Genomic DNA, 25,359 nt, shown 5'->3' with positions numbered 1-25,359 from the left:
TTCAGGAAATACACTATATATATATATGAAAATAAATTACAATTATTCTCCACCGTACTGGCCTTTAATCTCTTGTTTTCTTTATTTATTAATCCTCTTTCATTTTTTTCATACCAATTAACTAAATGGAAAATTTCAATGTATGAAATATTTAATTAAATCAAGTGAGATAAGATATAGAGTCGGAGTTTAGGACTTATACTATGATATCCTATATGATAAGAATAAGAGTAGGTGGTGAATGAGATCCCACATTGTTTGAGAATGAAAAGTTTTTACTCTTTATAAGGTTTCAATGAAGTTTCAATTGTATCATTGACTAGTTCTTTTGAAATATAGGTCATGTAATTTGAACCTTCCAATGGAGTGATACAAATGATATCAGAGCCTATCCCAACCAGAGATGTGGGACTTGAGCCACGCTACTTACGACAAACAGGTCCGATGAGGATATTGAAAATTTAAGTGGGGAAGATTGTGATATTTCATATAATAAAGATAAGGGTAGGTGGTGAATGAGATCCCATATTGTTTGAGAAGAAAAAGTTCTTACTCTTTATAAGATTCCTATGAGGTTCTAATTGTATGATTAACTAATCATTTTGGAGTATAAACCATATGATTTGAACTTTCTATTTGGGTGTTACATATATTCTCATATATATACACTATATGAATGAGAAGAGATCATAAATTTTATTATTTAATTTATATCTTGATTAATGAGATCTTTTAAGTATTGGAGTTCAATTTTTTCCTTCAATATTTACTAGCTATGAGCACGTTAATTCATGAAATAACTATTTCATTCATCATAATATTTATCTCGTCCAAATACGCTTAACAACGAGTAGGTAGGATTCTCTACTAGCATAGCTGCTAAATTCTCCTGTCATTTGGGGCCCAAATTTTTTAGGTATTGGTTCGCAGTAAATTGGCAAGTTCATGTGGAAACATCCAATTAATCGAACAGACAATCCCAAACGTGCATATAACATGGCTCAGAAGCTAGCCAAATTGCATGGAATTCACCAGTACATGTTACTCTCGTATAACATGAAAATTAATCGAGAAACACGATTTTTTTGTTTTATTTTTTGGTAGGAGAGACTGGTAATTAATGAAAGACAAGGCAGGCATGCAGCCTAACAATCAGTAGGAGTAATGACTGTTAATGAGGGACAAAGCATTGCTAGTTGGCCTATCAACATTGAGAATACTCCTAGTAATCTTGTTCTTCACCGTCGCGCTCACTTTTTGTTCTTCCAAACCGTCCGTGCACGTAGATACATCCGTTATGGCAGCACTGACCCAAGTCTTTATGTTCGATATCTGAAATTGCACATCAGAGCCGCCAGCTCCAAGATGACCCATCTCGTTCAAAGATTGTTTGAGCTCGTCGATGCTGTCCTTAACGTTCTCGATGCAATCCTTAATGACCGCCGCTTCACTGCGCGTCAAACCCTTCTGTTTAGACAGCTTTGATATCGTCGATGAAGCGTTGCGGGCGGCTTTTGCGGCCACTGAGAGTGCGGTTATGCAGAGTTTCTGAGGATTCCCTTTGATCTTGGAAGCATAGGGGGAGAGGGAACTGTAGCATACTAGTGGGTATGTGGTTGAATTGCAGGCTGTTTGGATGTAAGTTGTGTAGGATTTGGTCGAAACGGAGCTGGATGCAGACGTTGCTGCTAAGGTTGTAGGGATGTTTGAGATCAGGAATAGAAGATTCATAAGAATTAGGATTGTAAGAGTGCTGTAGGCTTCCATTTCTCTCGCTCTCTGATCACTCTGTTTCTGGTTCTCGTTTTCTTTCTCTGTTTCTGGTTTTGCATTGATATGTGTGAAGAAGATCCTCATTTATAGGAAATAAAAAATAATACAAAAATTATTATCTGTATCTCAAAAAAATTCAACAAAACTAATGAAGGAAAAGGAGAAAATGATAATTAATTTAGAGCAATATTTTCTGGCCAAAATTCAGGATATTGAATTTCAGAGATTCTATCTTTTACAAGAAGAAATACAACTAAAATTGTATTTAAAGGCAATTAAGATGGCTTGGCTTCGCGTAAAATTAAAGCTAGGGGACTAATTTTCTTTTGGCACGACAGAAAAATAAAATTATTATGATAAGTACAGTACTTAAGACAAGACATGAATAGGCATAAGGGTATACGGCAGGCCATGTGGCTAGCCTGTAAGATTGGGACACGTGTCCACATTTTGGGATCGTTCGATGGAAGGTTAAAAAGTCAACCGAGGTCGGCGTAATGCGTATGAATGTACTGATCTAGTTATGTCCAGTACCTGCATTGCTCATGCACGTGCACCCGCCTCATCTTTTTATCGGCATCGTCCGGTAGCTTATTTTCCAGTCCAAGCAATCTCACCGGCCCATAGAGAAGGACCTGGCGATCTCTTTCGATAGATATCTGTACGTCTCGTCAACCAGCAATTCCTGAACCCGAACTGAATGTTACTAAAAAGCAAACCCGTACGTACATCCTACGCACTAATCTTACAATTAATATTGAGTAAGGTTACACACAATATATTTCGTAATAATCTTGTAAGAAGGTGGTATTTTTATAAAATAATATTATTTTTACTTCTCATCTAAGTATTATTGTAAAATATATTATGAAAAATGTTATGAAAAATGTAAGAAGATCATCTGATCATCCCATGATATGCATTATTATTAATTATATTGTTGCAGACCATCGGCAAATAAATATATATCAGATTAATGATCATGAGGATACATTAATTAATTAATTCGATTGTGCGCCCTGCCTGCATATATCACTCTCACTCTAATAATACCATATATTATAATATTCTACTCAGATTGTTATATAATTTTATCGATCGATCGAGGACAAGCAAGAATATTTGTGTTTGGTATATGATTTCATAATTTTTTTCTTATTTATTTGGATCATCTGCATGCACGTACGGTTAATTCATCAATGCATTGTTACTCATGATGATCATGGGCATGTCATGAGTCAAATAATATACCAGTTTCTTATATATAGACTAACTTTTTTTTTTCTCCGTTTTAAAATTGAAATAAATTATAAGAAATGATTTGTAATAAGTTTTGTGCAAAAATATTTGTAAAAAAGTAGACCTCACCATGAAAAATTATATTTTTTTAATGAAACTAATTTATTTACAAAAGGCTTAGTCGAAACTGACGGGTGTATTTAAGGTTTATACCTAGAATCATTCACAAACTATTATTAATGTCAGATCAACACGTGGCATCATGAGTATCTCTAAGAATCCTGAGTGACCCTATGATCAGCTATCTGGACATGTTTTGTCTACCTTGATAACATGAACTATCACTTAATTCTATCATGGCCCCAAGCCCATCGTTTCCTTGCTTTGCATTCTTGTATCCAAACTCGTAAATCTGGTCCCCAGATACAGCGAAGAGCGGATGCTATTCGGCCAAAGCCCACGGCCTTTAAGCGCGCCGATTCAATATTTGAAGTGAGTTGATTGAGGATTTCTAACTTTCTAAGGCTAACCATGAAACAGCCCACTCGTTCAGTCTCATTGGGCTTGTTCAGATTGCTCTAAGCTGGCTAGCTCTACCAAACAGTTTTCTAACAATAATGGACCCCAGTTTTAAAATTTTGAATTTTTTATGTAGATTAATCTAGATTTTTCAATTTTTTTTAAGGAGAATATGCGGGACTTTTATATTTTAAAACTGTATCTAAAATTACTCATATATATATATAATAATCTTAGTGGTTGATCTACATGTGCATGCCTCTCCTATTTCTTTTAAGCAGTGATCTTCAAATTAGCCCCCTAGCTGCCGGCTGCTCCGATTAAAAAGAAAAAACAAACTATAACAACAATTAAAATAAGTTTTATGGGACTTTGGAATCCAATTTCATGATGCATGCATGGTGGATTGAATAATGTGGATTGACATGGACATTTGATGTTATCATCATGTTAACAAGAACAAGAAATTAAAAATGATGTAAATCTGTATGTAGGTAAATCCTTCAACAGTAGTCATGCAATCAATAATTGTGAGATTAGTTTGGATTAGTTGGAAAGAAATTGGCAGGGTCCGACCTGCTTGCAAGACGAATGGCCAAAATTAAGATATTTGGGCCCGGTTGTTTGAAATAAGGTGGAGACAAACATCATGTGCATGTGGTGCCGACCATGCAGGCAGACACAATGGTTTATGTAGAGTCCTAATCTGCTGCACAACTGTTAATTCGAAAATCATTAATTGTCGAAGGTCATGCATGTGTGAATTAGTTTGAACGACGTTCTGAGGAGTACGTACTAGCCGGCCCGGTCCCCTGATGAAGGCAAAACTCATGACCACAAAAAGACGCGTCGCGTGGATCGTTTTAAAGCTGCTCGATCGAACACAATATCGTACCGACACAGTGCAGGCTGCAGAGTACTACTCTGCACCCTTTTCGTTTTTTCGTTCGTTCGTTTGTTTGTTTGTTTTTTTTTTTTTCTAAAGCCTCCATGCGAGTAAAAGTATTCTACCATTAGAGATGTCAATTATAAGCAGTTGAGTACGAAATTCTATGTCAATTAAAGCTTCTTTGTTCGTATATGCGGAGCCTACTCAAGGGCTCAACTTGGCTGCGGAGAAATCTGCCTAGACCTTCAGTACTGAGCAGAGAGAGAGAGAAGCCTCTTATAGAGATGTAATCAATATTAATATCCATGACAAAAAAATCAGTAATGGCCTTTGAATCAACAGTGTATATGAATAAATCATACAATACACACACATGATATATTTGTGTGTGATGACTATAAATGAGTGGCGGCCTAAATAGGTAGAAAAATGCTCTTACTAGATAGAGATTTTATAAATATAATTCATAAATTGATATGATTTTATATAAATTTATAATTTAAGATATCACATCAAATCATCAATTTATGAATTTTATTTTATCAAACATTTTTATATTTAAAACATCTCTATAATTTCTGATTTAAGCTGTGATAAAAAAAAAAAAAAAAAAAAAAAAAAAAAAAAGATTTGGTCCAACTTATGAATCGCGATGACCAGAAGTCGCAAAGGGATTGCTGCGTGTGCAAACTGCAAACATCTTACATGCAGCAGTTTGGCCAAATGCTTTGTATTCCGGCTTCAAGAGTAGTACCCCACAACTAGTATTGCTATAAAGAATAAAAAAGACTAGACGATATTTATAAAAATTAAAAAAGCACCTCACTCCTTTATTTTCTTTTTCTTGTCTTATCGAAAGATATCTATATATACATAGAATATAGAAACGTGGCACACAATATTTAATAATATTATATGCATGCATATGGGTCCCTGAATCATGGAAAATATATTCTCAAATGAACATGAGTTGGAGAGCACGTAATTTCCTTTGGACGGCATTACATATATATAAGACTAGCAGCTAGACGATCAATCTGATCATCTTATGAGAGCTTGCCTTGCAAGTTGGGCACGCGGTACATATTGGCCAAATTGAATGTGGATCCTAGTAAGCTGCAGCTGCAGTAATTAGACATGGAATCCAGACACCTTATTATACGTACATGGGAAAAGCTCCAGGCTGCTATAGCAAGGTCGACCCGTGAAACCTTAACCTAACTCATGAGTTACTCATGTATAGGAACTGTTTTGGAGCGATATATTGTGATTTGACCTTGAGCAGGCCCCACTAATTATTTCCAACCCAAGTTGAGCAGCTAGTTTAAATCTCAGAGCCCCTCCCTCAAAACTCTAACCAATCATGTGGGTTCATTCAGTACTTCTATAAATAGGCCAGTGACCCTTCGACCTAATTTCATCACCCCAACTACCGGCCTCCATACTTGTGTGCTTTAGAGAGAGAGAGAGAGAGAGAGAGAGAGATATGGAGGGCTCATCTTCTAAATATTTGATAACATTCCTTCTCATTCTAGTTGCCATTAGCTCCTGCATAAACTCAGGCATGGCCGGCAAGGCCAACCGGTTAAGCACTGAGTTTATCAGGACATCTTGCAAATCGACAATCTACCCAAGCCTTTGTTTCAGCTCTCTCTCAGCCCATGCAAACTCCATCCAAACAAGCCCTCAACTTCTGGCCAGCACTGCTCTCAATGTGACTCTGTCTTCGGCTCAGTCAACCTCTAGTTTGATGGTGAGACTCTCCAAAACCCGGGGAATGAGTCCTAGAGTGGCTGTCGCCATGACGGACTGCGTTGAGGAATTGAGCGATTCCGTGGACGAGCTTCGTCAGTCTATAGCTGAGATGGGCAACTTAAAGGGCTCGAACTTTAAGCTCATGATAAACGACATACAAACTTGGGTCAGTGCCGCTTTGACGGACGAGAGTACCTGCACCGATGGGTTTCAAGGGAATTCCATGAATGGGAAGGTGAAGACCACTGTGAGGGGCAAGATCGTGAAGGTAGCACAATTGACTAGCAATGCCTTGGCTTTGATCAATCGATATGCCGCTTTTCATGATTAATTTGCTTAAATTAGCGAGATTATATGCGCGAGCGCCGCATTCATTCTGAAGAAACAATAGTATGTCTGTGTGTGCATGTGTGGATGTATGCTTCTGCGGCATCATTTATATATCTCATGTTGTTGTACTCTTTATGTATGGAATCGGTTGATGTATATATAGCTAGCTAGCGTTAACAGCTTGCTTGCTTGTGATCGATCCGTGCTAACGTGCTAGCTGCTGCATTGTGTGGCTCTTTAATTAGGATGCATGGAGGCTAAGCTCTTGAGATTATTTGTGTCGCATGCAATGAGTTGCAGTCTTGCAGGAGCGTTGGTAATTAGCTCGTGTATTTCTGTGCACAAAGTTGCAAATCGAGTCAGTTTTAGCATGAAATAATCATTTTTACGAGAAATAAGTGATAAAAATTATCCAATTTTCTTATAGTGTAAGCTCAATTTTGCCTTGTTCAATACAATTCAAAGCTCAACCACCTGAGTTTCACCGAAGAAATATATATCAGCAATATTTATGAACACTTATTTTCAATAAAAAATAATTATTTATAATGAAAATATATTTATTTTAATAAAAAAATTATTTTCAAAAAAAATAAGTTAATAACTAATCAAATAATTAAGCATCAGTTCTTGTAAAGTTCCTAATCGAAAAATTGATCATATACTGTTTAAATTATTTGTGGAGAGAGAGAGAGAGTCACATGTAAAGGAAAGTGGATGATGTGGCAGTACTCTAGTTTTCAATTCATGGAATTATCTTTCGATCGAAGTAAAAAGACAAAAAAAAAGAGAAAAAGATGAATGGGAGACATCCGTTGAAAGGCATTATCATCATGTTAGCCCGCGCGAGTATTCATTTCATTTTGTAACTTTCTCATGTTGGCCGGATCGATAAACTTTCTCGATCGTGACATTTTACCTAAACAGTTAGCAAGAGAGTGGAAAACTGTTAAAGATATAAAATAATTAATAATTTTTTTTATTAGTTTAAAAGTTTTGTAATAATTGGTCATGATTTTCTATTCTATAAAAGGAAAAGTTCTAAATTCGAATTCTATATTTTACATATTAAACTATTTATTGAGAGAAAGTCTGATTTATATGTGAGAAAAATTATTAAAATATAAAATAAAATTAAAACTATATTTTTTTATCAATTTAAACTTTTGAGATAAATGATGATTTCATATTAGATCTCTATATAGTCTTCCATTTCAAAGATTCAATGAAGGTCATCGCTAGCTATGATCTATGTTGTTGATCTACTATTGCTGTCTTAATTAATTTATGTTCTTTTTGATTTTATATTTAAAGAGAAATATTTTAGTCACAAATGAATTACAATAAAAGAAATCTCTAAACTGATGTGACTTGATGCAGTATGTTAGATTGTAAAATTATTTTTAGTACATAGAAGATATAACAGATCACATGAAATCACGTCAATTTGTAAATTTACTTTTATATATTATATATGTAGCAATTTTCATATCTAAATTAATGTTATGTAAATAAGATTTTTAGGCAGCGTGAATTTACGGAACGAATATTTAATATTATGTTTATTTTTTTAATAAAATGATTATTAGGAGAATCTCTAGTAGTTACAGAGGAAATGAACTGCAAGGCCATGTATATTAGTTGGTGATAGTGGGTATTTATTGAATAATTAGAGCTTTAACATCTAAATTTTGAAAATTCAACATATCAATGTAAATTATATATTTAAGTTTTATTTCTATTGGGACAAACAATAGGTACATGGTTTTAACATATAATTATATATATAAATAAGATTAAAAATGAAGGTATATAGATAAATAATTTTGTGTATTAAAATTAAGTAGCCGGTACAAAATGGTCCGGTCCACCGTCCATGTACGCCGCAGCTGCTAATAAAACAAGTCGACAAAATAAAAGTAGTTAGCCTACTCCTACCATCTACTACCACCGTTTGTGTTGCTCGTACGCACCGAATTTAGTCACGAGCACACATAACTACCACAATTAGCCCCGCAACACAAAAAATAAAGAAATAATATAATGTCAGTATACTGCTTGATTTTGTCTCTTTATTTTGATTTTTATATATTTAATTTTTTTATTTAATAATTAAATAATAGACTTTTAGTATATTAATATATATATTTTTTATTTTTTAAAAATATTTAAATGTTAAAAAAATATAAAAAAAAAAAGAGTAAAATTTGTATTAGAAGCACACCCAACAGCCATTGCAGTAGCCTAGAATCAATCTATCGTTAATCATAAATATTGGAAGACAGATTCATTACGATAAATTAATTATATAAAAATAATTTTATAAATTGATGTAATTTTATTTAATTTATTAAATTTATAAATTTATAATTTGATAAATCTCATCATTATGTTAAAATTTATAAAATTATTTTATTGTAATTTTTTTATGATTAAAATATTTTTATTTCTTTAATCCCATCTTTACCATAAGATTCTGTTTTAATCGATTTTGGAAGTTGGGTTTTGGGGGCCTGGGTAAACTTTAAAGATGCTAGAACCGACGAATCTATCAGAAGACTGAGATTTGAGGGCTACGCTTGGCCCGGGTCCTTAGGTACCTTGGAATTCTAGGTCCCATTCCGCAAATTTGGACCATAGAACATGCACAAGGCACATAATCTCTACATGTGTAGGGTCACGTGGATACACGTATACACTCCTCCCAATTCAGAGAGAGATTGAGAGTGAACCAAGGTGTAAATATAAATAGATGAAAGGCTTCTTTCTCTATACGGTACTTGAATATGTGTACACCTATTTTATCAAGCATTTAATGAAAACTAAATAAATGAGAAAGGGATTGAGATTGAGAGGGGTCGTTGTGAGGCGGATAATGGGATTTGATCTTTAGTGGGGTGAAAGCAACCATGAGAGCTGAGCAGAGCTGTGGATGAGAAGTGGCAGTTGTTTTGGGAGTATAGACCGTATAGTGGTTTGAGGTGGGAGAAAGACCGGACGTCCATTTTGCATATTTGAGCCGTTTTGATCATTTTTAGGCTTTGGGTTAGTTCGGACTCAAGTCTCAAACACAAAGGCACAAGGATATGACGGAGAAATACTTTCTGTCCAAACAAACAGAACCTTAACATTATCAAAAAGTTTTTTTTTTTTTTTTCCATGGATTCCGTATTAATTTACTTTTTTCAAAGAGACTGCACGTCGCTTACACAACCACGACTGCAAATATCATTTCTCAAAGGTTTATCATCTGTTATCTGTCAAATGAATACGGATCAACTCGCTATATTGATACCCTCTTTTACAGACAGTGAGTGTCGAAATACAACACTCTTTCTCAAGGATGGATCGCACCCATATGATCAATGAACTAAAACTAAAGAATCAAGTCTTTTGTGATTTGTATGGATTATGCCGCACCCAAAAAACTTCAGCTGTTGACATGGAGAGTCACTTAGAGTTACAAGCATCAGTTAAGAGGCCCTTTTGGGAGGAGACATGTTACTGATAAGAGATGTTGTTGTGCCAATTGTAAATACTTGTATCAGAAGCCCTGGAAAAGTTCAACATAGGAGATTAAACTTGCAGTTCAGATGTAAAATAACCATTAGTTATAATTATATAATCAGCATTAAAGATTTGAACTCACCAAATAGAACAAGAGCAGTCTCCAGAAGTTCCAACTTTTTTGTTTCCCAGTTACTTGGATCTTGAATAACCTACTCAGAAATTAAATACAAAATCAGGACATATCAATAGGAATAACAATTGAAGTTCAACAGTAACTAACTATTTCCACCAAGCATAAATATATAATTCATTTTTGGAGATTGTGCTCTGCAACTGCATATGCGACCTTATAGATGCCTGGACAGATGAGAAGATCTTACCACAGGATAGAATTGATAACTCAAAAGTTTGATTATATTATTTACTATTACTAATTGCAATCATCTTAGCAACTTAACAGCTTGCAGCAAATCTATTTTATATACACACACATGTATATTACAGTCGATATTTAATCAAAGTATAACTACTGTCATTTATACATATTATCCGAATGACATAACAAAGCTACAACGTGCACATTTGAAACAGATATTCAATAACATAAAAAACCCAACCCATCAGCAATTTTCTCAAATGCTTGTTGAGTAACAGATGTTCTGGAGTTACAAAATTCAAGGCATTATGATGAAATAATCTCTTGAACCATAGTACAGCTGGATTATTTGCTCAAGACTTTTGGTTCTCTACTCGGACCCCCATGAAAAATCTGGACTTGTGGAAAATGATTCTGCTCCAGTACTTGATTGCCTAGTAGAAACAGAAGGTGCCCTGAAGGGATCCTCATGGAAGAAAAAGGATTGCGATAACTTTGACAATGATCGAGTGCCATTGCTTCTTTAGTCCGAAGCAGTAATCTCTTAGATAAGATGCAATATGGATCTTATTTTACCATTGATCACAGATATTTCTATCAAGACATGACTCAAAGTAGGAAGATCTACAGAAATATGTATTTGAAAGATAACTGTGACAAGATTCCACAGGCATATAATAACACTAAGGAGAGTAGGGAAGGTTTTGTTTCATTTTATTTTATTCTATGATTATTTTCTAAAACTGTATGTCTAATGGTCTAATGGAACCAAACTAATTCATGCTTCCTTAAGTTTCTTCTCCAATGCATTGACAGGTACACCAATGAAACCCTGCTGCTAAGAAACTCTCTTTGACTACTGACTTGGAAACAGTTAAATGAGTTGCAGCAGTTTTTAGTTTCTTGTATAAAGAATGTGAAACTTTGGGAGAAGGTCAAGAGCCAAAGAAATCTGTTAAGCTAAGGGAGACTTGGCTTCTCATGTTATGGCGTTTGCATGAACTGTTATGGATAACTACACAATAACTGATTTCAGTTTGACTACTTCCATTTAATGGCTTAACAAACTAGAACATTGAGGGTAAGTTTTTTTAAGTAAACATTGTGCTTAAGTTGACAAGGCAAAAGTACAAAATTGTGGGTTTATATGGCATCCAATGACTGGCGATCTTCAACTACTTACCCCCAAATTCAGATAACAAAACGGTTTTCTAATGCTCACAATAAGTATATTTGGAAAAGCAAACATATGACAAGACTTCATCTCAAAGTCAAAGTAGTATAGTTATTATGCCATTATTTTTTGGACTAAATATTCCTAGTAAAAGAGTAGGAGACCTACAAAGAATTAGTGCATTACTAACAGGTAAAATTAGGGCAATGTTTATGGGATAGAATATTAAGAATGAACTTGGATATGTATGCAAATGATTGGACGTCTAACTATTTTGTATATCACGCAAGGTTCTAACAAAATAACTTCATCCATTCATATAAAAGAAAAAACTTAGCAATTCTTGAAGATCACTCTATCTTGTTGCTCTAGCTTTTTTTGCTTGATTCTTTCAACGTCCAACATCTTTTTTAAATTTTTTGATAAAAAACAACATTGGGATTGGGGTTTTTTTTTTTTTTTGTTTTGTTTGGGGGGGGGGGGGGGGGGGGGGGGGGGGGGGTGGGGGGGCTGCAGGAATCGTCCTTACCTCCAGCATAAAATTGCTCTTGGAAACACAAGCAATCCAGAGAAGTATCGTGGTAGAAGATGCAACCATGTAGACTTTTAAAAACCCCACTCGACTACGTCTTCGACCTTCAACAAAACAGGAATAAATATCTAACTATTGGAAACGGATGCATATGCATTTGGTAGCTTGATAAAGACATTAGGTTTTGGTCAGCTACCTAATTCCCCTAGTATCAGGGAAACAAACCCAACAGCAATAGCCAAAATAGCGAGTCTATCAGGATCCTCCTTTGAGGTTGACAGAACTGTGCACACAGTTCCAATTAATTGAATGACAGCCTGCAATAAACAGTGCAAATCCAATCAATAGGAAATACAAAGGTAGCTACTTGACATAAATGATTTGATTAATCACTTGCATATATGAATGTTACACCACTACTAAAGTTTGCTATATCATAGAATTAAAGGAAAGAACCTGAACACCTCAACTGAATGGCCAAAATCCCACCTAAGGTTTTAAAACATAGACCACCCGAAGTGGTCTAGTCTATACTCAACCTTCCACAAGTCAGAACAATTCTAAGTCAATTTTATGAGGGCACTATCAAGTAGCAATAAATTCGCGTGTATTGGGTAACACCATTCGAGTTTCCAGGGACTACATTACTAGTTCTAATTAAAAAACAAATCACGTTCAGAGAATTAAAGTCTATCAATAGAAAAAGAAAATCCCAGCAAATTTTGTGTATCGACCACTTAAAAAAGCAGACACGCAATTACAGGAAAAAAAAATGTTCAAATTTTCTATCGACATGCATCGGCTATTTATGCATACATCAGAATAATTCATTATTTTTTGATCGACAAAACGAATAGAAAAACAGAGCAATTCATTATTACAATTGGTAATGGGATGTAGAAAACAAACACTGAGAGGTACTATACCTGGGTGAAAATTAGAGAGGAGAGACGAGACTTTCCTGAAGCTACCTTCTGATACCCTAAGATCCAAATAAGATTAAATCTCTTTTATTCTTTATTTACATAGAAAAGCTATAGCCAAGAACACTAATGCTCCTGGTTAGAAGCCTAAAGGAAGAGTTTGAGCGGGATTTACTTGAATCGACCACCATCCGATAAGAAAAATCTGAGCCATCCGTCCCAGAAGGTCTCCCAGATGCTGATTTTCTCTGCTGCATCGTCTACTTCGATTTTCTATCTAGGGTTTCAAACTTTCAGTTGGTTCCGTTATGAAACTTTTGAAATGAGTGGGGTCAGAGTAGAATTGTTTGTAAGATGGGAGCAAAGAATTGATTTTATTAAACGGGACCGTCGGATAGTTGTAAATGAAACTTCGACCCTATATTTCCAGGTATTCTACCTTTTTTACCTCTGAAAGATAAGAGTTAGTGATCTCTATAGATTATTAAACATTAGGCCGAAAATCATGGGCCTTCAGCTTGGGCCTTATCAGTATAATTGATGAGTAGATGATTATTCTTGTTTAAATTTTAACCTTAGGAAAAAGTTAGTTTGACTCTCAACTTGTATGGCTATAATGTACCGTTGGGAATTTTTTTTTTTAATGTTTAGAGAAGTGATTTTAAATATATTAATATATTTTTTTAAAATATTTAAATATATTAAAAAGTATTAAAAAAAAAGTCTGGACAACACACCCAGCAATAACAGCTAAGCGACATGGTAGCCCAACCCTTAACGTTAAATACAATTTTAAAATTTAAAGTCTCATGTTTTTTGTAAAGTTAAAATTTATTATTATAAAAAGATTTTTTAAAAATTATATTTAACATTACTTAATTTTTGTTAAACAAAACTTGGTCATATATAGTCTTTGTATACAATTTATATAATATATACATACGGCTTTGGATTACTTCTAATGAAAACATCACTAGGTTGTGTTTGCGTATTGAATTAATTTCAAATATTCTCTGAATAGTAAAACAAATGTAATAAAAAAATAATAATAAAATATTAAATAATAGTAAAAAAATATAAAAAATAATAATAAAATAAGAAATAGTAGTGGAGTATACTGATAAATTCCACCATCCAAACTGGCTCGTTCAAATAAACTCAATTGACCCAATTATTTGGAAATGATGAAGATTTGGTGAAATTAATTAAAAAACCAACATTTTTATTCAATTATTCAAAAAGTTTTGTCAAAAACATATGATCACCCTAAGCCTAAGGTTCTGCTTGGTCACTGAGAATTTTCAGATGAGAATTTTGAGTTTTAAGATTAAATATTAAAATATTATATTTTAATATTATTATTGTATTGAGATTTGAAAAACTTAAGAAAAAGTTAAATTGTTTATTATATTTTGTATGAAAATTTGAGAAAGTTGTAATGATGAGATGAAAATTTTATATTTGAGATAAAAATTTCTTGGGGCCAAGCAGAACCTAAATCTCTTGAGGGTAAACCAAGCATTTCTGTAGCATAAATTGAGCATAAATAATCAATGTATTTGATCAAATGTCAAATGTCGTATTTTTTAGAGCAGTTGATTTGAAGTAAGCCAAGACGCCAACAAAAGGTGCATTTATGTATGTGGTTGGCTCCGTCTGCCCAACATTCATCCGAGAATCACTGAACGAATCGTCCCCGGCAGGGCCTCCGATAATTGCCCCCGTCAGCTGGTTCATGTCGGGATTCTGGCTATAAAGGTACTGGTCTCCGTCACGGCAACCTATCTTCTGTGGGTGTTTGTCAATCGAAGGTATGGTGGCTCCACGGTGATGTATCTTCCGAGGGAACTTTGGGCCAAATCCCACCATGTATGACCTGCCCAATGGGTTATTTCCCAGTAAATAATCCACCTGCATTCATCAATTTATAACGATACAAAATCCTTGTTATCCAGATCACGTGTGCATGGAACAGGATTAATTTCTCAGCGAAGCATTTTGCCAAACGATGATCATGCTTAATTTGTTCGAGGTGCATACCTGGCTCCTGGCGATATTGATCAGCCGACTTGGAGTGACAATAACATCACCACAACGAACCAGTTTATGGGCAACACGCATATACCGAGAGTAAACAATTAGGAGGAAAGAAGAAGCTGTTACATGTTGTGTGTTACTTCCTCCAGGCTTGATTAGAAGCCCACCTATATATATAGAAATCGAATTAGATGTGATTTATTCAGGGTTATGAAATCAACCGATGCATCTATTCATGAGGTTGGTTGGAGAAAACTAACCTGGAGTGTAAGTGACTGATTTGGAAGGTGATTCGGGTAATATGGAGCATACAAACTTATCAGCGTTGAGAATATAAGGATTATCATTGGAGTAGTGCTTCATCACCCACTGCCAACAGAGGAGGATCAAAGAAACCAGAATTTTTGTTATGGGAAGATCGAAAATGGTGAGAAATGATTGGGTTGGATAACTGATCATTAACCTGGGAAACAAGTACGTTAATGCCAGCATGCTTTGCATCCCATCCAAATTCAGCAAAGCTAGCACCTACATATGGATTGCCATGTATATTTCTTACAACAATGGATTCCAAATGGTGAATGTTTTCTCCGAGATACTTCCAGTAATAAGGCCTCTGTGTGGCCTTGTATAACCATGCTGCTGCCCAGAGCAATTCATCCTACAAAGATATATAATGTGAAACTATGCTCTTTATTTTCCATTCAAATTTGAATTCAATCTAACCATGCAGTTAAAATCCAGCTTAGGAAAAAAATGAGTAAAGTTGATCCTTGCACGGACAGCTAGCATTCATTTCAGCCAATTCATACCAACTTATCAAGATTATTCAAGCTCTGTCTCATATATCACATAAATTCACCGAAATTGATAACAAAACTATCCCAATGCATACCGCGTAGCCGCTGTAATCACAGTAAAATGGGCATGCCACTTCGCCAATACTCAAGTTGTAAGATCCCTGATACCCATCTGCAAAGTCAAAGACCTGATATTCCACAAGACATGAAAAAAAAAAAAAAATTCGAAATGATCAAAAAAATAATTGGAAAGAAAACGGTATAATCTAATGGAAAAGGTGATATATTATAATCAAACTCAAGTACCTGTTTAGATCTTTGTAGAAGCAATGCAGAATAGTTAGCATCAGAAGCCTTAAAAGCAATTGAAGAGGCTGCAAGTGCTGCTGCAATCTCAGCCGAGACTTCGGTTCCTGGATTTGTTTCATTAACTACATAAGAGGTTCGAGGAGTGTCCATGTCCTCCGGCCTCTCCCAACAATTGTGATCGCCATTGGAGTCGGCAACTTGGCCAACCACAACATGTCCGACGCTTGTGGCTTTAAGCAAGTAGTCACTTCCCCATCGAACAGCCTCCAATGCATGTTTTTTCTCCCACCCCATATACTTCCCAAAGTCTATCACACTCCAAGCCAGCATCGTTACTGTGAATGCCATAGGAAAGTGGAACTTAACATTGTCACCCGCATCGTAGTATCCCCCAACCAAATCCATCTGTAAATATTGGAACCATCTCAATTTGACAATTTAAAAGAAATGTGTTATGCATATATACGTGTATATAAGAAATGTATATATAACATGATATCAAAAATCCTAATTTGAATGTTGACTCTATATTTCATCTATTTAATTAAATATTCCACATCTTGAGCAACTTATAAAAGGGGAATATGAGTCACATGTGGGGTAGCGTTAATATAACAACTAAATAATTAAACTTATATGTTCTAAAAAAATAATAATTAAAATTATCTCTTTCCACCAGTTTAAAAATTTTAGGATAAATAATGATTTAACATAGAAAATGACCAGCCATGCATATAAACTGTATCCCAAGTGGTGATTTTACACAAAAACCAAACATACCATAAACACATATGCATGATTCTTCTTCTTCCCTTTCTTTTTTTTCTTTTTTTACTATTCATTGCTTTTGATATCAATTATAATTAACTGGTTTGAATTCAGAGATGAAATGAGATGAGATATAGTTTGAATTTAGATATAAGATGAGATGATTTTAGATGAAAAATAAAAGTTAAATAAAATATTGTTATTATTGTTTTAGAATTTGAAAAAGTTGAATTGAGATTTGAAAATTTTGAATTATTTATTATATTTTATATGAAAATTTAGAAAAATTATAATAATAAGATGAAATAAGGTGAGATATTTTTGGAATCCAAAGAAACTTGTATTGACTTCTATTATTCTAGTCTCCTTTTGACAGTAACTATGAGAGAGAGAGAGAGAGAGAGAGAGAGAGAGAGAGAGAGAGAGAGAGAGAGAGAGAGAGAGAGAGAGAGAGAGAGAGAGAGAGAGAGGGGACTAGCTTACACCAATGTCAGAGCCATCACGAAGAGCGGAATCCTTCCTCCAAGTCATACGCTGGGTAGAAGGTAACTTTCCTGACCTCTGGCCTTCAAAGAACAGTATGCACTTTGATAAAGCGTCCGCATAGTCGGGTGAATTGGAAGCCGAGCTTGTCCCTGCTTTCATCATAATCATCACCGTTCCCGTCAATATTATCAACAACGCAGGAATTAGGCTATTGCATTTCCCAGCCATTCTAGCTGATCTCTCACTCAAAACCAACTCCGCAGGCAGGCAGGCAGGTAGGCAGTACTGATGATGTGAAACGTACGTGCATGTATGTTTGGCAATTGGTATATATATAGTGTTAATGAAATAAGTAAAAAGTTAAAAACTATGAAAGCACATGAGCTATACATGGAAGAATATTATGGCATATAATTTGGGAAATAATAGTACCTATATATATGTATCAATTAAGGAAATCAATATATATACATATATAATTCCATATTGATCTTCACATGTGAAGTAATTATATAATGGAACAGCTAGAATCAATTAAATTTCAATTACTACCATACTTTCCAAATAAATATATTACTACTTTATCTTATTATTTTCCATGTTTTCGTGATTTTGGTGGCTTTTCTTGCTTTTTTGGGACATGGGGCGAATGTTTTTGCATATATATATATATATATATATAAGTAATTATCTGATCATCTCAAATCTGGTCTACATGGCTTGCATGCATATTGCTGTTCATGAGTCATGATGAACTTGCCAATTTTGTCATATTCAGCTACCTGGATGTGAATTAAGCTAGCTAGATTTATTTTCTGTATTTATTTACTTCGCAATTAATTTCCAGCTCAACACACGGTTGCCTTATAATTATATATCATTATAATTATATATATTTGTTAGCGACGAGTTTTGAATATTTTGCGACGAATTTAGATGATGCAAAAACCATTCTTCTTGTAATGATACATAAGTCAATTTTCACATTAAGTTTTTTCTTTAATTAATTTCTTGATCTATATATTATATATAAATAATATAATATATTAGTTAATTAATTAGTGTTATATTATATATATATTATATTACATACAAACCATGCATGCGAATTAATTAGGTGCATGCAGCATCCGCCCGTTTCAGTGTATTGACTCCATGCAAATATGGCAGCTTCCAGCAGACGTTGCATATCTCTGGTTGTAATTAAGCATATCTCTGGTAGTAATTAAGCAGTAATTATTAATTTTTTTCCGTTGTCTCGATCTTATTGGACATGATATTACTTAATTAACACATTGAATTTGAATTTCAAAGTGATTAATATATCGTTGAGGTCGCTAATTAATTAATCTAGCTAGTAATCTAGCTACAACGGAAAGTTAATTAATTAGGCTCATGAAGTTTGGTAGGTAATTGTGTGAGATGATGATCTGTTTATCAATGATTTTTTGAAAATAAAGAAATTAATATTTCTCAATTAATGTTACTATTTGAAAGCCAATAATTAGCCAAAACGTACGGTACTTTTCATAATCCGACTACATGATCTAATATAAAAACAAAAATATTATAATATGATAGTATTACTACTGGCAGGAGCTATATATAGTTTATAAGCAATGCTACATACAGTCGTGGAATTGTAAACGCCGCGCAATCGCTTTGAAAAAGAGCGGAATTCACGATTAAAAAGTTAGTTTTTTTTTTCATGTGGATCCCATATTAATTCATTTTTTTCAAAGCGACTGCACGTCGCTTGCACAACCACGACTGCAAATATCATTTTTCATAGTTTATTTGTAGAGAGTTATAACAGTAGTTAAGACTATACCAATTATAAAAGAATTTGTATATTGGTAGAGCTCTAAACACAGCAATTGACTTGTGATCTTAGAATTTCCGTGTATGTATCAAGTCAAAGATATAACTTTTTTCTGATGAATGAATGAAGTATGTTTCTCCTAAAAAAAATAAGGGAGCTAAGACCCTATATATATATATATATATAAATCAAACTTTCGAGTACATTTGAACAAATTAAACACTTAGTAGCTCTTTGCTAGTTTATTTCTCTTTGTAATTATTTGGGTTTTAGCTAGATATATATTTAATATTCTAATTAGATCGAAAATCCTGCATGCATGATTATATATCGTACGTACGTGCATATGCTAGCTATAACGTGTGGAGCATCAAGTACCATGCATGCATGCACGCACGCACCTCTTCGAAACATTAATTTTGTCTTTTTGCATTGAAATAATAATATTTTTGGTGCCACAGTGATCTTGTCGACTGATCATGAATAAAACTACATGACTTTGTTCGCATAAGTTGGGAATTAATTACTTTATTATATTTTCTAATTCCTTTTGTACATGATCATTACTGTATTAATTAATTAATCTAATAATTCCCTAGCTGCAAAAAATGAAATTAATTAATTAAGAAAATTCTATGATCTACGATCGACTTGGATTAATTATGCACATTTAAAGTTGGCCAGGAGTCCCACGAGAGGTGCGTTAATGAAGGTAGTAGGCTCCGAGTGCACATATTCAGCTCGAGAATCAGTGTAGGAATCGGGCGTCGATGTCAGGTCCTCCAATAACAGCCCCTACAAGCAAGTTTGGATTAGCATTGTCGCTTTTAAAATACGAGCTTCCGCCATTACATGAGTCAATGTGCTCTGGATGTTCATCAATGGATGGCAAGGAAGATCCTCGATGGTGTACCCTCTTTGAAAACCTTTTACCATATCCCACCATGTATGACATCCTCATTGGGTTGCTTCCTAGTATATAATCCACTTGCAATATTGATCGATCCATCTTTCAAACTGTTTCTACACATTAACATGATATATATATATATATACACGTGATAATGTATCATTTGTACGTAGGCCAATTATTATTATTATTATTATTTTATATGATCCTAACGCACCATTTAAGTAGATCACACAATTATGGTACATCAAGAGTTATTAAATATTGTGACGTAAATTAAGATCTTTAAATAAAATCAAATTATACCCGTTACATGTCATAAATACCTGGTCTATTGCGGCTTGTGTAAGCCTAGCCGGAGTGGCAGCAACTTCACCACAATGAATCACTCTATTTCCTAATTTACTCGAATAACGAGCATAAACAAGAAGAAGAAAGGACAAAGCCGTCGTATGTTGCAAAGTTACTTTCCTCCCGGTCTGAACAAAAGCCTAGTACCTAATGACCAATTTAAATAACAATTATTAGTTTCCCTCAGTGATGATCAATTAACTACCCAAAAATGGAACAGTTAAGATATATAAAAATTGCATATATATAATAATATAAGTGAGATATATATATATATATATATATATATAAGTGCTACATACACAAAGAAAATACACACAAATAAACCCATAAACTAATTAATGTGTCATTAAGTACTAATCCGTTAGATTTGTTTTACAATAAAAGTAACTTTACAATCTAATGTACTGCATCAACCCATATTAGTTTGTAGATTTACATTTATATAATCTTTTTATGGTTAAAATATTTCTCAAATATATAAATGAATTACCACTTTAACTAAATTATTAGTTTTCTTTTTTTTAATTGCTCCCAAAACTCTTTTTCGGGTGGTGCTGTATTATTGTCCATTAATCTGATCTAATTCCCTGCATTTAATATAATAATATTATTATTAATTAATACCATGATTAATTAGTTTCAAATGAAGTAATTAAGTACGTACGTACCGGGAGGATATGAGATTGAAAGGGTTGTTGATTCAAGTAACGTACATACAGCACACAAACTTGTCCGCGTTAGGGATAAAGGGATAATTAGCATCAGAGGTACTGACATCCATCGCCAACTGTTTATTCGAGTAGCCATAAAAATAGGTAATTAAATATGTATAAATATACAACTAATTAAGAGGGAAAAAAATCTAATTTAATTTAGCGCTGTTCATCGGAGTTCTAGACTGAGAATCTGGATATACCCGGTCCGGAATCCGGGTTTCAAATCCGGACCAGATTCTAGATCAGATTAATACGGATTATGATTCGGACTGGAACCCAAATGAACCCGGGTTTTTACAACCCAGTAATCCGGTTCGGTGCTATATCCGGTTTTTGTTTTCCTTTTATTATTTTTTAACAAAAGCTTATTACATGTTAATTTTTTTTCTAGAAAAGGATAATGTTGAAAAGCATAATTTTTAAAAAAAAAAATCTAAAAGCCTATATTCTATTACAACTTTTTCAAGAAAAAATGTTGAAATGCATCTTTTTTTATATATAAAACAAAAAATATTTCTGGTTAATGTTATAAGAAGTGTCTCCTTCCAAAAATAAAATAAAATAAAACTAATTACCTTTTTAACTAATTATATTATTTGATATTTATACACTACCTTACAAAACACAACTATAATATATGAAAATTACATATCTAATTGTCCTATTTTACTGTAGGAGCCTGTTTCATTTATCTGGAACACTAAGAACAAATCACTGCCCATGAAGTCGATCACTGCATTAGCTTTTTTCATTGGTCCATGAGAGTTTCGCTTTCATACCAAAACTATTTCTTGGAACTGTATCTTCAATGCTTTCCAAAAACTTTATGATTTGGTAATTTGTAACATACGGAAGAAGTACTCTGTCTAAATGAGCGCATGAACTTAGTAATGTATCAAATGTGTCTACAACAATCTCCAAGAGCTGCAATAACATAATGAACTTCAGAGAAGAATCTTTAAACAAGAAAATGGCACTATAAATAGATAAATATAGAATGTATCTGGTATAGAATGTATTTAGTGCATATATATGGATAAATGAACTTCAGAGAAGCATTAATACAAAGAGGAATATCCTCTAATTCAATGAGTATGTCAGTTATATCTGGTGCATTCTTGGCAAGGCAATGAGCCACCTAGCTCATTGGTATTTCTCTTGATGTGTTTGACAGACATGCACTCAAACTTGTGAGAAAGTACGATTTTGGAGGCGCCATTGTGACCATTTTTTCCCTTACGCAAAATGTAGATTCTCCTTTATAGCTTTTCCATTTTTTCCCCTTCTACAAATTTTGAAGTGACCATTCATGACCCTCACTCCTCCATGTCCCTTTGCCAATAACGACAAAATTGTCGTATATATTCCCAAATATATACCCAAATACTCCTCAAATCAACAAAGTAATAGAAGAAAAAAAAAACCCTAAAAAAATGCTTCAAAGTCGAAAGACTCTGTTCTATCCAAGCACAAAGAGACCCAGTTAACCAAATCACTAGATCTACCAAATCTATCCAAGCACAGAGAGACCCAGTTTACCAAATCATTAGATCTACCACATTTACATTCATTGTTCACAGATCGGGAGATAGACTTATCGAAAGGTCACCGACGAGATGAGGGATTGAGGACAAAAGAAGATAATCGGTGAGTCGCGCGTCGGGTTCCGGACAAAACGAAAGCGCTTGAAGGGATGAGAGAGAGAGAGAGAGAGAGAGAGAGAGAGAGAGAGAGAGAGAGAGAGAGAGAGAGAGAGAGAGAGAGAGAGATCTGAAATGGGTCGGGGGGCGCGGGTAGAATTAGGGTTTTTTTTTTCAGTTTATAAAACCCAAATTCCGGTCCGGGTCAGATAAAATGAACAGCCCTAATTTAATTGATGTGGATCATCAGAGAAAAATATATATATACACACACACGCACATATATATATTGTATATATAATTATTAGCACCTTGGAAACAAGTATGTTAATACCGGCATGCTTCGAGTCCCATCTGAATTCAGCATAGCTCCCACCATTGTTAGTCATGACAGTACCATCTCTAGTACTACTTTTGACAACAGACTTCTCCAAATTGTGTATATTCTCCACTATAATTCCAGTAATTAGACGCCTTTGTTGCCTTAAATAACCAGGCTGCTCCCCAAAGCAATTCATCCTGTTATTATATATCATATCATTAATGTCCAATTTGTACGTGTTACATTATGATCTCGATCTTTTTCGGCATTAATATAAGATGTAACTCATGATATTGTTCATGAGAATTAATAATGATCTCATGTTCAAATAAGCTAGCTGGCTATGAAGCTAGTTGATTAGATGCATACATGATGCACACCTGGTAGCCATTGTAATCACAATAAAACGGGCACCATGGGCCAAGACTGTCATTGTAAGATCCCCGATACTTATCGGCAAAGTCGAAAACAGTTTTAAATATTTTGATATACAATTAGGTAATGAAATAATAATGGTTAAAAATCTGTATATAATGTACGTAATTTTTAATCTTTTAAGCTTTGATTTCTAATCTTAAAAGATTAGGTTTTCGCGAGATCTCTGAAGCCACGAAAAGTGGAGAAATCAGCTGTGTACGTACGTGGTCCATGTACATACCAGGCTTCAAGGTTAAAATTAGGCCGTCCGGTTTGCTTAACAATTGGATGTCTATATATATATATATATATATATTGGCTGGATATCATTTGGAATGTTGGGGTTGCTTTTTTCTCTTTTCCAAAGTGCTTCTACTTTTTATGTTCAAAGGAAAGTCCGAAATCATTGCCAGCCTTCAAGTACCATTCATTAATTTGTTTATTTCCAACAAATTAATATACTAGCTCATTGATCCCCGACAATTTTCTTTTTTTTTTCCACGTAATCAAACAACTTTTGGAATTGTTGAGGTACTTCATGTACATTGTTAGTAGTTTTCTTTTTCTTGAGAATTAAACAAAAAGATAATTTTGTTCCATTTATAAAAAAAAAATCTCAACAGTTACGTATCCTTATGCCTTGTTTGGATTGAGTCTAATCTAATCATTACAAATTTTTTTCTAAACCCTCACACAAAATATAATAAATAATTCAACTTTTTAAAATTCTAAAATAAAATAATATTCTAACAATATTTTATTCGATCAACTTTCATCTCATCTCATATTATCTCAATTCACTATTCAAATATCTCCTAAATCCGCTTGTACGTAGGATAACAAGATTAAAATTAACGGGTTCTGCTTGACCACTGAGAATTCTAAAATGAGAATTTTGAGTTTTAAGATTAAATATTAAAATATTATATTTTAATATTATTATTATTTTGGGATTTGAAAAAGTTAAGAAAAAGTTAAATTATTTATTATATTTTGTATGAAGATTTGAAAAAATTATAATGATGAGATGAGAATTTTGTATTTGAGATAAAAAATTTCAATGGCCAAATAGTACCTAAACTAAAAAATTCTTGGTTTTTTCCTTAATTAAAAAAAAAAAACTCATTAATTAACCATTTATTAATTCTTTATTCTTTACCTCCCACTTTCACTCATCACTTTTGAATGAAAAGGGTTTGGCATGCAGCTAGCTAGCGCTCTGATGGTCAGAAATGAAGTATACTAAAAGCTAGCCGGCCCCTAATTCGATCCTCTTCCTTTCCGACCAAGCATTTTCAACCACAAAACGGGAGAGAAACCATGATTTTCCTCCCAGCTCCTTATTCTTTCCACCTTCCGGCCTCCCATGCACTAATTCCTTCCAATCATATGAATTCATGTTAATATAGAAAGACCGCCATCGTTGCATAACCACTATATATGTCATTGATCGCTAATTAATAATTAATACTATATAATATTATTCTTTCATAATTAATATAAAAACCATGCATGCATAATACTATATCATTTATGGTAATTAATATTGGTATCTCTGGATAATACTTGCAGTAATTTATAATTAGCATTCCGTTAAATATTAATGTAAGTTGCTTATTCACACTACAAGAAAACTACTCAGTTGTTACTAGTTATTTCTTACAAAAATGATTATTTTCTGTCAAAATGAGTCTATTTTAATCGCAAATATCCATTCTCATCGTATATAATCTATCAAAAATAGTCATATTTCTGGAT

General features: G+C 33.8%; 4 protein-coding genes and 1 pseudogene across 5 annotated transcripts; 1 reads left to right on the top strand and 4 right to left on the bottom strand.

Annotated features, from left to right (window-relative positions):
• Positions 1 to 1,063: 1,063 nt before the first annotated feature.
• Positions 1,064 to 1,915, bottom strand: LOC122307152 (pectinesterase inhibitor 4-like). Its single transcript, XM_043119834.1, has one exon. It carries the CDS (start codon positions 1,855 to 1,857, stop codon positions 1,153 to 1,155), a length of 705 nt encoding a protein of 234 aa, XP_042975768.1. The 5' UTR covers positions 1,858 to 1,915; the 3' UTR covers positions 1,064 to 1,152.
• Positions 1,916 to 5,829: 3,914 nt separating this feature from the next.
• Positions 5,830 to 6,779, top strand: LOC122307153 (21 kDa protein-like). The gene has a single exon (XM_043119835.1). It carries the CDS (start codon positions 5,907 to 5,909, stop codon positions 6,504 to 6,506), a length of 600 nt encoding a protein of 199 aa, XP_042975769.1. The 5' UTR covers positions 5,830 to 5,906; the 3' UTR covers positions 6,507 to 6,779.
• A 2,927-nt stretch (positions 6,780 to 9,706) lies between these two features.
• LOC122307156 lies at positions 9,707 to 13,443 on the bottom strand. Of its 2 annotated transcripts, XM_043119837.1 has the most exons (6): positions 13,196 to 13,432; positions 13,024 to 13,079; positions 12,294 to 12,414; positions 12,095 to 12,201; positions 10,155 to 10,224; positions 9,707 to 10,058 (listed from the first exon to the last, which is right to left on the bottom strand). In XM_043119837.1, the coding sequence occupies exons 1-6, from the start codon at positions 13,275 to 13,277 to the stop codon at positions 9,979 to 9,981; spliced, it is 516 nt and encodes a 171-aa protein (XP_042975771.1). In that variant the 5' UTR covers positions 13,278 to 13,432; the 3' UTR covers positions 9,707 to 9,978. The 2 variants fall into 2 exon arrangements, with proteins under 2 accessions (XP_042975771.1, XP_042975772.1); XM_043119838.1 differs by lacking the exons at positions 9,707 to 10,058; positions 10,155 to 10,224 and adding an exon at positions 10,461 to 10,825 and having other exon boundaries at positions 13,196 to 13,443.
• A 1,080-nt stretch (positions 13,444 to 14,523) lies between these two features.
• LOC122307151 (endoglucanase 8-like) lies at positions 14,524 to 17,700 on the bottom strand. Its single transcript, XM_043119833.1, has 7 exons — positions 17,418 to 17,700; positions 16,164 to 16,571; positions 15,953 to 16,045; positions 15,521 to 15,718; positions 15,318 to 15,426; positions 15,061 to 15,224; positions 14,524 to 14,931 (listed from the first exon to the last, which is right to left on the bottom strand). Exons 1-7 carry the CDS (start codon positions 17,646 to 17,648, stop codon positions 14,584 to 14,586), a joined length of 1,551 nt encoding a protein of 516 aa, XP_042975767.1. The 5' UTR covers positions 17,649 to 17,700; the 3' UTR covers positions 14,524 to 14,583.
• A 2,202-nt stretch (positions 17,701 to 19,902) lies between these two features.
• LOC122306182 lies at positions 19,903 to 23,657 on the bottom strand (annotated as a pseudogene).
• Between the last annotated feature and the right edge of the window lie 1,702 nt (positions 23,658 to 25,359).

This window comes from Carya illinoinensis, chromosome 4 (assembly GCF_018687715.1).
Source record: "Carya illinoinensis cultivar Pawnee chromosome 4, C.illinoinensisPawnee_v1, whole genome shotgun sequence".
Lineage (NCBI taxonomy): Eukaryota > Viridiplantae > Streptophyta > Magnoliopsida > Fagales > Juglandaceae > Carya > Carya illinoinensis.
The sequence above is the reverse complement of the archived record's forward strand: the minus strand, read 5'-3'. Positions and strand labels throughout refer to the sequence as shown.

What these genes read in the sequence shown, in the direction of transcription:
- LOC122307152 (XM_043119834.1), bottom strand. Translation starts at nt 1,857, where the DNA reads ATGAGGATCTTCTTCACACATATCAATGCAAAACCAGAAACAGAGAAA.
- LOC122307153 (XM_043119835.1), top strand. Translation starts at nt 5,907, where the DNA reads ATGGAGGGCTCATCTTCTAAATATTTGATAACATTCCTTCTCATTCTA.
- LOC122307156 (XM_043119837.1), bottom strand. Translation starts at nt 13,277, where the DNA reads ATGCAGCAGAGAAAATCAGCATCTGGGAGACCTTCTGGGACGGATGGC. An exon ending in CCTGATACTAGGGGAATTAG is followed by an intron (nt 12,202 to 12,293) that starts GTAGCTGACCAA and finishes GTTTTGTTGAAG; the next exon opens with GTCGAAGACGTAGTCGAGTG. An exon ending in AGAGCAATTTTATGCTGGAG is followed by an intron (nt 10,225 to 12,094) that starts GTAAGGACGATT and finishes ATTTCTGAGTAG; the next exon opens with GTTATTCAAGATCCAAGTAA.
- LOC122307151 (XM_043119833.1), bottom strand. Translation starts at nt 17,648, where the DNA reads ATGGCTGGGAAATGCAATAGCCTAATTCCTGCGTTGTTGATAATATTG. An exon ending in TTCTACAAAGATCTAAACAG is followed by an intron (nt 16,046 to 16,163) that starts GTACTTGAGTTT and finishes GTGGAATATCAG; the next exon opens with GTCTTTGACTTTGCAGATGG. An exon ending in TCAATATCGCCAGGAGCCAG is followed by an intron (nt 14,932 to 15,060) that starts GTATGCACCTCG and finishes TGATGAATGCAG; the next exon opens with GTGGATTATTTACTGGGAAA.